The sequence below is a fragment of the Notamacropus eugenii genome, chromosome 2, assembly GCF_028372415.1.
Source record: "Notamacropus eugenii isolate mMacEug1 chromosome 2, mMacEug1.pri_v2, whole genome shotgun sequence".
NCBI lineage: Eukaryota > Metazoa > Chordata > Mammalia > Diprotodontia > Macropodidae > Notamacropus > Notamacropus eugenii.
In genome coordinates, this window is record NC_092873.1 from 173,629,568 (window position 1) to 173,644,559 (window position 14,992).

Consider the following 14,992-nt stretch of genomic DNA (forward strand, 5'->3'; position numbering starts at 1 on the left):
TATTTAAACATACTTGCAGGAAACTGCAGTGAAACGATCAAAAGAAGTTTATTTAACCTGGTACATGTCACACCTCAAGACACCTCAGTTCATAACAGTTGTCTTTTAATATTACTTATTTAAAATTGAATGTTGTTATGGACTGTTATCAAAGGAAGAAGAGATAGACTTAGGACACAACCCATGATAAAGATGTAATACACATATTTAATGTCTCCATCTTCACCTCTTCAAGGTGAAAGGAATAAAAGTTTACTGAAACAGGAGACAAAGAAAGTAAGAAACAATTTTATTCCTTGCTTTTACTGAAACACCAAAATCCAATGAGGCACCGAACTAATGATAATTTCAGCCATTATTTACTTATGATATAGACTAGGTAGATTACATATAAAAACCTAGCTATAAATTGGACAAAGGTGTGTCCTTTTATGAGCAATATTTGTTTCATTTTAATGTGATTGTGACAGAATCTAAAATATGAAACATCTGTATGAATACATTACTATATTCATTCTTGGACTGTTAAACAGATTACAGTAATAAAATTCAGTTGTTTCTTAATGACTTAAGGTTACTGATATAAACACGAATAATTATGTTATTCTATAGACTCAAGGTGTATTGAGATAAGCCAGACTATTGTTCTTTTTGAGTTTATGTATTCTTTTTATAATTTTTCTTTTTCCTCCCTTACTGTCAGAAGTCGTCTTGCTATTATGACTGTCTTCCAAAGCTCTGCCCCCTTCTAAATTGCTGCTTCTGGTCTACTGAGGGCTGAGAAACCAGACAGTCAATATTATTAAAACTGTGTCTAAAAAGAAGAATAAATAGGCTGAGTGAGAGGATGGGGGATCTCTCCTCTCAGTAAAGTGTACTACTGCATTACATGAACTTTGTGAAACATTTTTAACTGTCTATAGATCTTTTTTTTTTTTTTTTTTACTATGCATGTTTACTTCTTGGTTTCCAGTTACAATCCAGAAAGCTGAGACTGCCATTATTTTGGAAGGGCAAAGTAGAACTTCTCTGACCAACTCATGCTAAAGAAATACTATGCAGATGCTAATATTTTGTAGTGACAGAAGAGTAGAAAGGAGCAGGACTCATACACTGGACATAAACAGTGGTTCCCATGCTCATTTAGAGGATTGATTTAAGTTAATTATTACCTTTTTTATAGATTTCACATAAACCGTTAGTAGGTAAGATTATGTGGTTTGAGTCTTCATTTTAGCAAAGAAATATTAATTTTTGAAAAATCCATTTGTGCATCTGAAATAATGAAAGTCCTAGCAGTTATCAAACAATAAAAATCTTGCCAACCTATCTTTCACTCAGTAACTAGTTGCTTTTTTTTAAATCAACATTTTTTACAAGGAAAAACATGAGATGGCAATTGCATAGGATAACTAACAATATGGATGATATAGTTCATAGTTTGAGTAGAATTTGTTGACCAGGAACTGACTCTTTGTTAAATGCTTGCATTCCATTTGTACAGTATTTACTGATAAAATTTCTAATGCCTCCCCCAAGCTGCATTATTCCACTAATTAGAACTCTGCAGATGTAATACAAACATCTTGTCTAGTAAAAACAGACAGATGATGTGTAGAAGCTGAAATTCAAAACAGCCAAGTATCATTCTTATCCCAAGCAAGTAGCATCTGGGTCACTGCTAAACAGAGTATGTATAAAGGACAGAAACAATATCAGCTGTAAATTCCCCTTTTAGGGGACAGAAGTGAAGGGGCATTTTAACTCAGTTTTCTGTAGTGATAGTATTTGTTCACATGTAAAATTATGACTAACTGGCTTCCAAGTGGTATAAAATTATTATGGACCCACCCACTTGGAGTGATGGTTTGTACTTCCAAGGCTGCTATGAAAACTACAACTGAGAAACACATCTGAGTTCTTGTATAAGCTGCATCTCTATCAGGAAAATAAAATGAATCTTCCTTTGCCCTCCATTTCTAGTCTATGTGGGAGAATAGCTCTGCTCTCCTTTCAGGGTTACATTTTGCATCCTTTATCGAGTAGTCATTTCAGACATTTCCAAGAAGAGTATCACCTATCCCTGAATAATTCTCTCTGTGGTCTGGACAGAGAAAGCAGTGTTAAAACTGACCCCTGCAATGTTCAAAAGTGGTGAATTTTCCTCTTTTACACTCCATTTGGTTTTAAAATAGATGAGTAGGATTTTGAGAGGATAACATGCTCTGGGTCTGGGTTAAGAGAAGAGAAAAGCATTAAACAGAAATGTATGATAAATCGAAAACCTGAAGTATAAGAAATGAGACACCAAAGTTTCCTTATATTCTTATACTGAGAAATTGGCTAGTTTTCTGGTTTAAATCCACATACAGGATACATCCAAGTTATGGGAACTTATAAAATAAAAAATAACTAACCACAGCTGAAAACCTATTTAGAATGTAAAGATTTCACATTAACCTCTAGGGCAAAGCAGTCCACATTAAAAAATTGAAACACCTCCATGGATGAAACAAGACTGGAGGCATTTTTTTCCCCTTGAAGAATATATGAATAACCATTATTACTTCATATCATCCTCCTTCTACCAGATTACTGTTTAGTAGAATAAAGAATGTTTACTGCATAATCATTTCCTTTTTATACCTGGATGTGTTAAATCCATAAAAAATGGAATTTGAAGAATTATCAAGATACTGATAATAAAATGAGCCAATTATCACCAAGACCCAAGCTAATCTCTTTGAAAGAATGGACTAAGATATGTCTGCTTCAACTAAATACAAAGGAGATGAAATTCTGTCATATTCTGTCTCAGTCCTAACATTGTTAACCTAATATTTAGATTCAAAGGCATTAAGCAATATCTGCCCTGCACCCCTCCCCCCCTTAACTTTCCAAAGAATCAGAAGTTCATAGATTTATAGCTGGGAAAAAAATACCTAAAAAGTCATTGAGCCTACTCTCCCTCATTTTACAGATGAATAAAATGAGGGCCAGAGAAGTAAAGTGACTTTCCCAAAGTTCTGTAGGAAGTTAGTGTCAGAGAAAATACTGAGAATTTGGACCCAGCTTCTCACAGTAACTAATTCAGAACTCTGGACACAAAAAAAGGGAATAATATGGTTAATAAGGTAAAGAGAAAAATAAGGTGGGAAACTAATTCCACAGAAAAATATATTAAAAAACACTGCAGTTAAGAAACAAATATTTTTTCACATAGCAAAAGTAGTAATTTTTGAAATGAAGATATAAAAAAACTGACATTTTTAAGAAAAAACTGAGGAAAATAGACTTTATACTTGGATAAATACAAAAATGTCATTATTTGCTTAAAAAAAAAAGAAAACTCACTAAGTTTCCTTGTAAAATACAAAGAGTAAATTCAGGACCATAAAAGATTAGTGCTTAGCACTTGTTAAATCAAACTGAATTAGTCATAATATTAATAGTATTAATAATGATGATAAAAATAGACTACCATTCCCCTCCAAACTCTCCACGTCTGGAGGCACTACTCATTATTCAACAGCTAACTAAATAATTGGTATCCTTAACACTTAAACGTTACTATTTCTTCAAAGAGTGCATCAGAAAATTGTGTCTTCTATGTCTTGGGCATCGAGGTATAGCAGACTGAGTGCCGGACCTAGAGTCAGGAACACCTAAGTTTTTTTTTAATATATATTTTTAATTTCCTTGTATTTATATTTATTTTATACTATTTTCAATTTTTTATATTTATATTTATTTTATATTTACAATTACCAGTTGTGTGATGCTAGGAAAGTCAGTTAATCTCTCTCTATATACATATTCCAGTTTCCTCATCTGTAAAATGACAATATTAATAATAGTATCTATCTCCCAAGATTGTTCTAAGGATTGAGTGAGATAATATTTTTAAAGTGCTTTGCAAATCTAAAAGTTATATTTAATGCTAGCTACTATCATCACCACCATCATCATCATCATCAGAGTGCTTTATAGGTAGTACACAATTATTTAAAAATAGGTAGTACAGTGGACAGAATGCTAGGCCTGGAGTCAGGAAGACCTACCACTAAATTCAGCCTTAGACACTATAGGCAAATTACTTAACCTCTGTCTGCTTCAGTTTCTTCATCTGTAAAGCAGGGACAATAACAGCATCTATCTCCAAAGGAACTGTCATGATGATCAAATAAGACATTTGTAAAACACTTTGCAAACTTTAAAATGCTATATGAGTTCTAGTCATTATTCTAATTGCTAAATTCTAATTAACTGACTACTGTATTTATTCAGGAAGTCCCTTAAGATCTCATAAAATGATACAGAAACAGTCCTACACAGCAATCTCAGATGTTCTCCCATCTATCCCCCTCTCATACAATAGGTAGAAGGTGGATCATGGAAGACGTACAGAAGAAGAGCAAGCTCAGAAAGAACCGTAAGATTTGGAGTTGGAGGACATGGACTTAACTCCTACTACTTACTGTCATTCACTATCTATAATTTGGGGCAAGTCACTTCATCTACCTGAGACTAAATTTATTTATCTGTAAAATGAAGGAACAATGGATGACAGCAAGGGTTCTTTACCTGGAGTCTGTGAATTTGATTTTTAAAAAGATAGCTAAGACAGATAAACTATTTCATTGTGATTGGCTTCCTTGGGTAATCCTATGTATTTTGTTTTATGCATTTAAAAATATTATTCTGACAAGTCTACAGGCTTCACCAGACTGCCAAAAAGATCCATCACAAATAAAAATGGTTAAGAACTCCTGAATTAGACAATGTCTTAAAAGGTCTTTCAGCTCTAAATCCTGTGATCAGATAAGAACAAGGTCAGAAAGAAAGTTAAAGACCAGAAGAGCTGAGGTTTTCAATAAGTTCAGAAGTCATTAGAAAAAATGTCTTTTTTCCCCCATTTATGCTGGAAGCAATAAAGATCAAGGAATGAAGGGGATTGGAGTTGATGGGAAAATTACCAGCAATAATAGAGATAAGTAAAATTTGCTTTAGCCCCTCTCTTGCTTCTATATTCTCTACCTTCAGACTAGAAAAACAGAACAAAAAATGGTTAGCTGGGAATCAAAATATGAAATAACTTGTCCCCATGAGCCTTCTTTCTGTTGCTTGCTTAAGATTCTCCATCTGTCACCTGTGGGCTATGCCCATACCTGGAATACTGTTGCCCCCTCACGTCCACCTCTCAAATTCCACTTTCTACACAAGGCCCTTTTTGGTCCACTAACTGCTATTACTTTCCCCTTTCTGATTACTTTCTTTTCCTCTGTATAGATCTTATATGTACCTTACATGCTGTCTCCTCCATTGGAATGTGAGTTCCTTGAAGGCAGGAACTGTCTTTACATCCTCAGTACCTACTTACATGCTTGGCATATAAGAAGTGCTTAATAAATGTTTACTAAGTAGCCAAGGATAATAATGACAGCTAATACTTATATAATGCTTTAAGGTTTACAAAGTACTCCATGTATATAATCTCATTTGCCAAAATGTTCTTAGTCACCTAAGCCAATTGCCCCCGACAAAGTACATTTTAATATACTGAAAGAACTGGAGAAGCAAATCCTGAACCTCTACTGGTTATCTTTCAAGAACCTTGGAGAATGTGTAGGCCCAGAAGTGGATAAGTATCCTAATCTTCCCAAACAGAGAGGGAATGGGGAGAAAAAAGGTAAGAGGCAGCATGTCATTGCCATAGAGCAACTCAGAATCAGAAGGACCTAGATTCAGGTTCTGACTATGTCACATACTTATCTCAGGCAACTCTGTAAGCCTATATACTACAGAAGTATTGATCTGAATGGGTAGAAGGATTTGACTTTCCTCCCTAGAAGATACTTTTACCAATGAAATGATAGGTCTAGGCAACTGATAGAGAGAGGGATAGATAAACAGAGGAATAATACAGTTCAATGAACTTGATATAAATTCCTGATCATTCTAGAAATAAATTTCTAGAGATATCTGTAAGCATTTAGAAAAAAAAGAAGCAATGACTAACACACAAATATGGATTTATAAAAGTAAGCCTTACTAGAAAATTTAACAGATAAGTAAACAGAAGGGAGTTACTGTGGAGCTGTGTCAAGGAAGGAAAGGGTTGTAGGGATGGGAGAGGTAAGATCTACAGATACCATTAATTAATTGGATTTATCTTGTGTCTCTGTCTTGAACTACCAAATTAATCAAGCTTCACCCTACAAGTGGGGCCAGAGAAGTAGAAAGGAGGTTCTGGGAACAGAGGCAAATTGAAAGGAGATGTAATTAAATAATTGGAATTCACTTTCTTTCCCTGTGTCTTTGTTTGTTTAATAAATAAAGGTGTTGGAAATCCAGCACAAGTTAAAGGACAGTTAGGCCACATCTAATTGCTCCCTATTAACCAATAAGCAATTAATAAGCTATGTGCCAGGCACTATGCTAGGAGCTAGAAATACAAAAATTAAAGGGAAGCCCTTAAGAGGCTTACAATCTAGCTGAGTTCAAGTCACCAGATCCAGAAAAACTAAATCCTATAGTACTAAACAGCTATCCAATGTGAATGTGGGGTTCTAATGACCTTTCAAAGAACTCTGAAGATAGAAAGGCTGCCACAGGATTCATACGGTAATTAGAAATTGAAGCTGGCTACTATTAGACATGTACGTTGCAGGGATGGAACGTATCTTTTTAAAAGCTTTCGATTTCGTACTACACTTTTAACACAAGGGACACGTTGCTACAAATCGCAAGAAAAACTACCTACAGTGTAGCCCCAGAAAATAACTTATTAATTGGTAGCCAAAAGAAAAAAATGTATCCTTTAACTCTGACAGGATGGCACCAAACAACAGACCTTATTATACTTGGACAATATCTTAAAGAGAGTTAAAAATGCTCAATAAATGTTTGTTGAATTAAAAGGAATTAAAGGTAAGAGGTCCTTTCTAGGAGTTCTTTAGGAAAAACAGGATGGCTATTTATTTTAAAGGAATCAATGTTAGAATAATAGTATTTAGTGACAAAGGAAGAACGAGATAGCCTCTTAAAGATATTGCTAGCTTATGTAGCCCCAAAACATGGAAATGAAAAATCATAAACTGACTCTCAGTCAAAGGATAACCCTGTCACCACTGGCTCACCTACTCACAAGGAAGAAAGGTCTGTTAATGAAACTAAACAAAGCTCTCAAGGAGTGTTCTGGAAGGGTCAGAGTTGGTTTTGAAAATCAGAAAGTACCTGGCTTCAGGATTCCTGATATCTATCTCTTTTATGGTGTTAGGCATAGGAAATAACAGTTTTCATTACAAAATTTATAGACAGCTAAATAAGTGGAGGAGGCACAAGCAGGATGAGCAAGGATAAAGAATTTTACTGTATGTACCTTTGTACACAGCTGGCTGAAAAAACTATACATAGCTCTTTTAAAACTAAGATATATTTTATGACAAAACAATTCAATTTAAAATATTAGGCACTGACCTACTTTAAAGATTCTGTGATCTCAATGATGTAGGTGCAATAACAACAACAATAATAATAACAAAAATGCATTTATATGGAACTTCAAGATTTAGGAAAGCTCTTTAATGTATTTGAGTCTCCCAGCAACCCCTTGAGGTAGGTTCTATTATTGATCCCCATTTTAGAGAGGAGAAAACTGAGGCTCTAAGAGGTCTAGGAAGTATCTAAGGATGGGTTTGAATTCATATCATCTTCACTCCCAATCCTGCGCTCTCCCCACTGTACCACTTAGCTGTAGAACGCCGATGGTCCAGATCATCTCATTTTGTGAGATTCTTGTCCATATTGTTCTATAAATTCTCTCAAGTTTAGTCAGCATACTAAACACTTTTCTTTGGATCTTTTAAATATAATAGATGTCAAAATATTGTTTAAAAATTCTTTACCTATTATTTTTAAGGGAATCTCAAGATAATAGTACATTTGCAAGTTTACAATGTATTTATGGTTTTACTATTAACGAATGCTTGTAATGACCAACACACATACACACACCTACACACACACAAACTATCAAATCAGAGGATCTTAAAAGTAACATATATATAGTGAAAATGTTTCTTTGTATGATCCTTTGATTCTTAAACTGGGTAAGTTTCTAAGGTTCCTTAAACTTTATCTCAATACTTGGGAACTAACTTATAACTCCAGCTTGTAATGCAGTTTAAGTTGCTAAGGAAACATATTAGCTGTTTTGATAAAACTCCCACGCTCAGGCTTCCCCTGACAGTGTACTCCAATAGGCTACCATCCTGGTCACAGTGTTAGTACTGTGCAGGCTGTCAGCACCCTGCATCTGAAGAGAAGGCTTAGATGCTCAGGGGTAAAGGTCCCCTCCTCACTTTGAGGTCTATGGGCCCATAAAAACCCTATGAAAATCACAAAGAAATCAACAGCCAGTGGAACAATCACTGACAATCCTGGACTGCCTGATTGTCCCCCACTCTTGGCTGATGCTCTGAGATCCCCCTCATTGCTTATGCATCACTTAAACCCTTATAAAGTTTTCCACTGGGGTTTGCCCTTCTTCCTCTCCCTTATCCTCAAATAGGTTTCACTATTTCTTTCACTACTCTTTCACTATTTCCTGTTACTATGCAGACTAGCTCTAGAATCACTGCTGCCTACCCATTGAATGGCAGTGGTGGTGAAGTGTCAATATACCTCTAAGAAAATCTCCTGCAGTCACTCCAGAAGTCATCCCTTCTGCCAGGATTCAAAGAGACCAGTTAGGTGGGCAGCAGGCAAAATCATAGTCACAGGTACATTTCTTTAGTCTGTTAGCCACTGATCAAGGGGTGGGACTAAGTAGCCTGACACTTGTATGTCCATGGACAGAGAAAGACAAGCAGTCTCACTGCTACCTTCCATCCATCCTGGAGTGGGCAAGAGTCAGGCCACTGAACTACGTTTTCCAGTTGTAGGGATCCCTGTAACCCCTTCTTTTGGCTCATGGACCAGTGCTCACAACAAGGGGGGATAATCAACCAGGTAGCTATATTGCGATCCCAATGAGCCATGATTCAGGAAAAAAGCAAGGGCTTTGCAGAGTGACCTTGAGGTTCAATGGGAAGGTCTTCCCCACTACATCCATAAATAGTCGACCAAGGCTGGGACTAGGACCATGGCAGCCACCTCAATATCCTGATGAGCATGGTACTGTGATTTAGGAATTGAAGCAAAGGCTGGAGGTCTCAACCTCATGCCTCAGCAATAGGGAACTCCTTGTCCCCTTTAGTCATGAGTGCTGACCAAGGCTGTGATGAGGCCCCCTAATGGCTGCTAGCAGGACCAGGGGATTTTTAAAAATAATTCTAAATTTAAAATTTATTTTTAATTAATAAAAAAGAGAATAAAACAAGCATTTCTATAACACAGTATATTAAAAAAAAAGATAACTGCACATGAAACTAAAATCCATTATATACAACTTGCTATTCTTTTTTAAAAATATAATAGTTGTCATGTAAATTTCCTTTTCCCCCCAGAGATGGCTACCATTAGATATAAACATATATGTGTGTGTGTATACATATACATGTATGTATATATGTGTAAACTCATTATATACATCCTTTTATTTATCAGTTTTTTCTCTGGATGGAGATAGTGTCTTCCTTCATATGTCCTCTGTGGTTAATCTGGGTATTTATAATAGTCAAAATGACTTATTTGCTCAAAGTTGTTCTTAAAACAATCCCTTCCTCCTGCGATCCAGAGAAAGCCAGTGCCTTCAAGGCAGTGTAAGTGCTGGGCACTAAGCGGCTATGTCAGCAGTCCTGACACTACTACAACAGTATGTTCAAAACTGAAGAGTCCTCAGTGATTATCTCATCCAATTCCTTCACTCTGCATATGAGAAGACTAAAGTCCAGAGAAATGGGTTGATTTTCCTATAGTCACACTACAAGAGGGTTGGCAAGCCTGGAACAAAAGCCCCCAATAAATTATTTAACTTCCAGTCCAAGGTTTTTTACAGTCTTATATTAGGTAAAGTGCCTTCACAGCACTTGGGCCATATCCTTGGTTTTAATTATTTTACTAAGTAGGAGTATTCATAAATATTAACCTTTCCTTACTGGGATATTTACATTTATAATTAGAACACTTCTTATGATCTAAAGCAAGAATCCTCCAACTTATGGATATCTTTGCCTTTTAGAATCAATCAGTAAGCACTTATTAAGTGTCCATCGTGTCAGGCACTGTATGTGCAAAGACAAAAAATGAACTAATCCCTGCCCTTGAGAAGTCTAAGCCCTATGCGATTACCACAAATGAACACAGGCCTATAACCTATGTGATTACAATAAATGAACAAAAAATAACAAGTAAAACATTCAATCACAATCACAACGAAAGGGGGTGGGAAAAGGGAGAACATCCACTTTATAGCCAAAACCCACTACTTCAAGATAAAAGCAAGAGGAATTAAGATGTTACCTTTTCATCTAGCCCTCCTTTACGGTCAAATTGGTAAAATGATGCTAGGTGAGTAATAATCCACCAACTAAAGCCCAATGGATCCTTGGAGGGGACAACAGGAATAGAAGGCCGTTCTGTATCATTTGGCTTCTTAAAAAGAATCTTTAGTAGTTTATTCATCCATCTCCAAAAGGGCTATAGAAACAGAAGTGATTCAAATGCAATTAAATTAAAATATTCTTCTAGGATCATGTATTTTGAGTTTTATAATAAAATTGTCATAAAAATATGAATCAAACCACTCATTATTCAGTAGCTTTGAAAAGCCCTGAAATTATCACAGGTTTTCATTATTTAAAAGCAAGCAAATTCTAGCCTGTACAGAAGAAAAGGCTGCAAGCACAGGAATTACATAGGCTAACATGCTTTATTTTGCTCACATCTAAAATACAGAATGAAAAACCAAATACTAAAATCAAATCTAAAAACAAACAAGACACTACAATGGCAGCTTGAAAGATGGACAAGAAGACACTGTATGCATCATTATCTAAAGATATCCAAATGTTGAAATTTATTTGTAAATAACAGTCTACTTGCCCATTGATTCAATGAACCCAAATGTATTGAAAATATACATGACATTCTTAAATAAAGTCTATATTCAAAACACAAATACTTTGTAAAAACAGACATGGCAAATACATGAACACTGTAACTACAATTCAATGAATGCTGGTCACTGAACAAAGAAAAAGGATTATTATATAGTCATTATTATGACCATTATCATCATTCATTTATTTCCCATTTCTGTAGAGGTTTTCTCAGGACAATTCTCAATGTCAGTTAATACAAATGCTGTGATTCACATTCTGTAGGTGAGGAAACTGAAGTTTAAAGGAAGATACAGGAAATTTACTCAGGGTCAAATACCTAGTAAATCTTGACGCCAGGACTTGCATTCAGATCTTCTGATTCCAAAGACCAGTGCTTTTTTCATCATATACCACTGATTATTTGTGACACTTTGTAATATCAACATGAATTATTATGACAGAGAATTAAAATTTACCAATAAAAACTCCCTATTTTTAGGCTGCAACAGAGTAGAATATTCATTCACATCAACAGGCATCGATACCTCAGAGGACCCAGGAATTCATAGATTTGGGTACTAAACTACACCGATGTAGACTGAAACTCATCTGTCCCTTCTTACCTTGTGGGCTTCTTGTACAGATCCCATAAATCTCTCATATGATATCTACCAAAAATGCTTGAGGCCTTGCTCTGGGCCTTTTAAAATTTCACTGATTCCAAATGCAACCCTTTGGCTACCTACCCATTTGTTATACCTTGTATTCAATACGTTATCAGCTCACCTCCTTATTCTGGTCATATATCCTTTGGTAATGTATTTTGTAGCACTGAATACCAATGTCTTGTTTCTTTCTACTGTCCTTTGGGTTACCTACAATGATGGGTCTTCTGAGATCGCAAAATACCAAGATTCACAAGCATGTAACATCATCAGAAAAATAAGAGGATGAATGAGATCGTTAAAGGTGCCCATTATATTTCTCCTATTAAATTCTGAGCCCAGGTCATCATTCATCTGCAGCGTCTCTCTAAGGTAAATGTAATAATATACTAATTCAGCAGGCTGTTCAGCCAATTGCATGTAAATAATCAGATATATCACAGTATGCAGCATGTAATAGATGCTTAGGGTATGCTTTTTCTTTCATTTATTCATATGCATTGTTTATCCATTTGCTTTCTCCTGTGCCAGTCTCTTTTTGTGTAGCTATAGATTTTACTAAGGAGATGCTAGAGCATTCTGGGTCTCAAAACAATCAAAAGGGACATGTGAAGTGACTCACCATGTACAAGGAATTTCTCTTCTTTTTGGATTCTGTGTAGAACCTCTTCCATAAAAGTGGACAACACAGTCTTCCAGTTTTATGTTTCACTTGATAAAACGATAACTAAACAAACTTACCTCTGTGGTTGCCTCTATCAAGGACTTTTATATGATTATAACATAATCAGAGAAGAAAACTTTGTTGAAGACTCTTACAGGCTACATTATTGTCTACCAGGTCCAATGCTTTTTTATAATCAATAAACAATAAATGAAAACAAAATCTTATAATTTCTATACCTCTCAGACTACTACAAGATTATAGAGATACTCTCACAGAGAAAACTACAAGGGCCTGCCTGTTTATCTTATCATATTTTCATCAGAGACCCAAAATATTTTCATAGGCTATTGTCACAAAGATTTTATAGGGATGAGAAGTAGTCATATGGGTTAGTAGTGACTGATGGATTAGGTAGCCTCTGAGGTCTCTTCTGATGCTAAGATTCTGTGAGTCTTAGTCAACTTCTTTTTTGTAATAATGCATTCTGAGATATATGCCATTCTTTTTTTTGTGATACATGAATATAATAGAATTTCATTGTATTACAAGGTATGATGATGATGGAAATGAAAAATAGAAAGCATCAGGGGACTTACAAGAACTGATGAGAAAAGAGAAGTAAGCAGAATCAGAAAAATCACAATGACAGGAATATCAGTGAGAAGAACAACAATTCCAACTTAATGCCATGATATAACAAGGACAAAGTTAGCCCCAATGAAGAGGTGAGGCAGGGCACCTGCCTCTGTTCTCTGTAGAGGTGTGACACCACAGGTGTGGACAACTGTATGTCATCTTAGAGAGGGCTGATATATTGTGAGTTCTGCTGACTTTTTTTCTTTTCTTTAAAATTCTTTATGAGAGGGTTTTTTTTTTGGTTTTGTTTTTGGGGGAAGTTTGCCATTCTTTAGGAACTACATATTCTTAAAAATATGAAAATGAATCCCTCAGTACCTTTAAAGTTCTGTTACCTCTAGCACAGGTTTCTTTTGTGTATATTTGGTCAAGTATCTTGAGTGCCATTCCCTCATTGTCATATCAAGTGTTCATTAACTCAGGCAGTTTCTAAGATTCCTATTTATGGAATTATTTTTTATATTTAAGTTTCACTAAGAAACAGCAAAAATCAGAGTCAATTTGTATGCTTTTATCCACTTCCCATTTTTTGGAACCAAAAGCTTTTTATGAAATAAAAATGACTAAACTGTTATAATTGCAAGCACAGGTTATTGCATGTAATAACATCTTGTATGTATTCTTTTTTCTCATTTGTTATTAAATTTAACCTCAGTTCTAATCAGGGGATGTTCTGACTGTACTTAGGCAGCTGATGCTGGAATGACTCTTAAACATGTTCTATCAATTTTTTCTTTTGTGATGCTGCTCAAAGCATGTACAGCTTTTCTTCTGATTGTTTTCCTTTGAGAAGTATTCATGGCAGGATATTTGGGTGTCATATAAAAACTTTTGACCTTTTTTGTTTCTTCATCCCAAGTCACAGTCTACATTAAATTTTTTATCATCCTCCATCATCATCACACTGAAATCTCTGTATTTCCAGGTATATGGCTGAATGAAGAGTATGTATTCCTAGTAATTCTTAGTAAAACATCTCTACTTCTCCTTCTGAAAAAAAAGGGCAGTGCTGATCAGCAGCAACTATCTTCATTCAGTTTCCCTTGCTTATGATCACCATGAGTAAGTAGTATAAGGAGAGCTACCTAAATGTCCTATAAAATGTTGCTTAGTAAAAGGAAATATGCCATTAAATATAATTCACATAACATGCTGTTAAAATTATAACTCAGATTATTTTTAATATAAAATAGATTGGACTGGATTTGTGATTTCACTAATAAAGGGAACTCCTCTGGGCCAATGGAGACTGGCACCAGCTCTGCAAGTTCTAATCTTAGAGAGTTGTCTGGCAAACTGAGAGGTTAAATAACTTGCCTTTGATCACACAGCCAATATATATCAGAGGTAGGATTTGAATCCAGGTCTTACTAATTCTGAGACCAATTCCCTATACAATATGCCATGCTACATTTCATAGAAGAAAAGCCTACAAACAACACAAGAACTACAGAGGTTAATATTTATTAAGCTAACATCTAAAGTAAAATACTTAAAACATATATTAATTTTGTGCATATATAATAACTGCACATAATTTAAAAGAAAGCTAGCAAATCTGCAAAATAAAGTTGTCAATTTTTTTAATTGAAATAAAAAAAGGTTTCCCTCTACATTCATTTAAGGGACTTTTGACTATGCAAACTAATGGATTTAGGCAATGACATCTACAAATGAAAACAACAACAAAATTCAGTGAAACAAAATTTCCTGAATACCCACCATAAAGCATTTTTATCATGTTAAATGTTTTTATAAGCTTAAACTTGCATATGAGTGTCTACTGTTCTAAGAATTCAGAGTACTTCAAACAAAATAACAAATCCACACTATGAAGAAAATTCAATTCCATTTCAATCGGACAAGCATATATTAAGTGCTTACTATGTTGGGAACTGTGACTATGAGGGAAGAGAAGAAAAGCAATTCCTTCTCTCAGGAAGCTTCCATTCTACTGCCCCATAGTAGGCACTTAAATG

The 14,992-nt window shown here is 35.1% G+C and overlaps 1 protein-coding gene across 3 annotated transcripts in view; it reads right to left on the bottom strand.

Moving 5' to 3' along the window:
- Positions 1–14,992, bottom strand: part of MMS22L (MMS22 like, DNA repair protein) — a 165,026-nt gene that overhangs the window by 108,875 nt on the left and 41,159 nt on the right. For all 3 annotated transcript variants that reach the window (XM_072642887.1, XM_072642885.1, XM_072642886.1), the window contains one exon: positions 10,465–10,641. In XM_072642887.1, the coding sequence (XP_072498988.1) occupies positions 10,465–10,641 (177 nt within the window). The remainder of the gene's footprint in view (positions 1–10,464; positions 10,642–14,992) is intronic.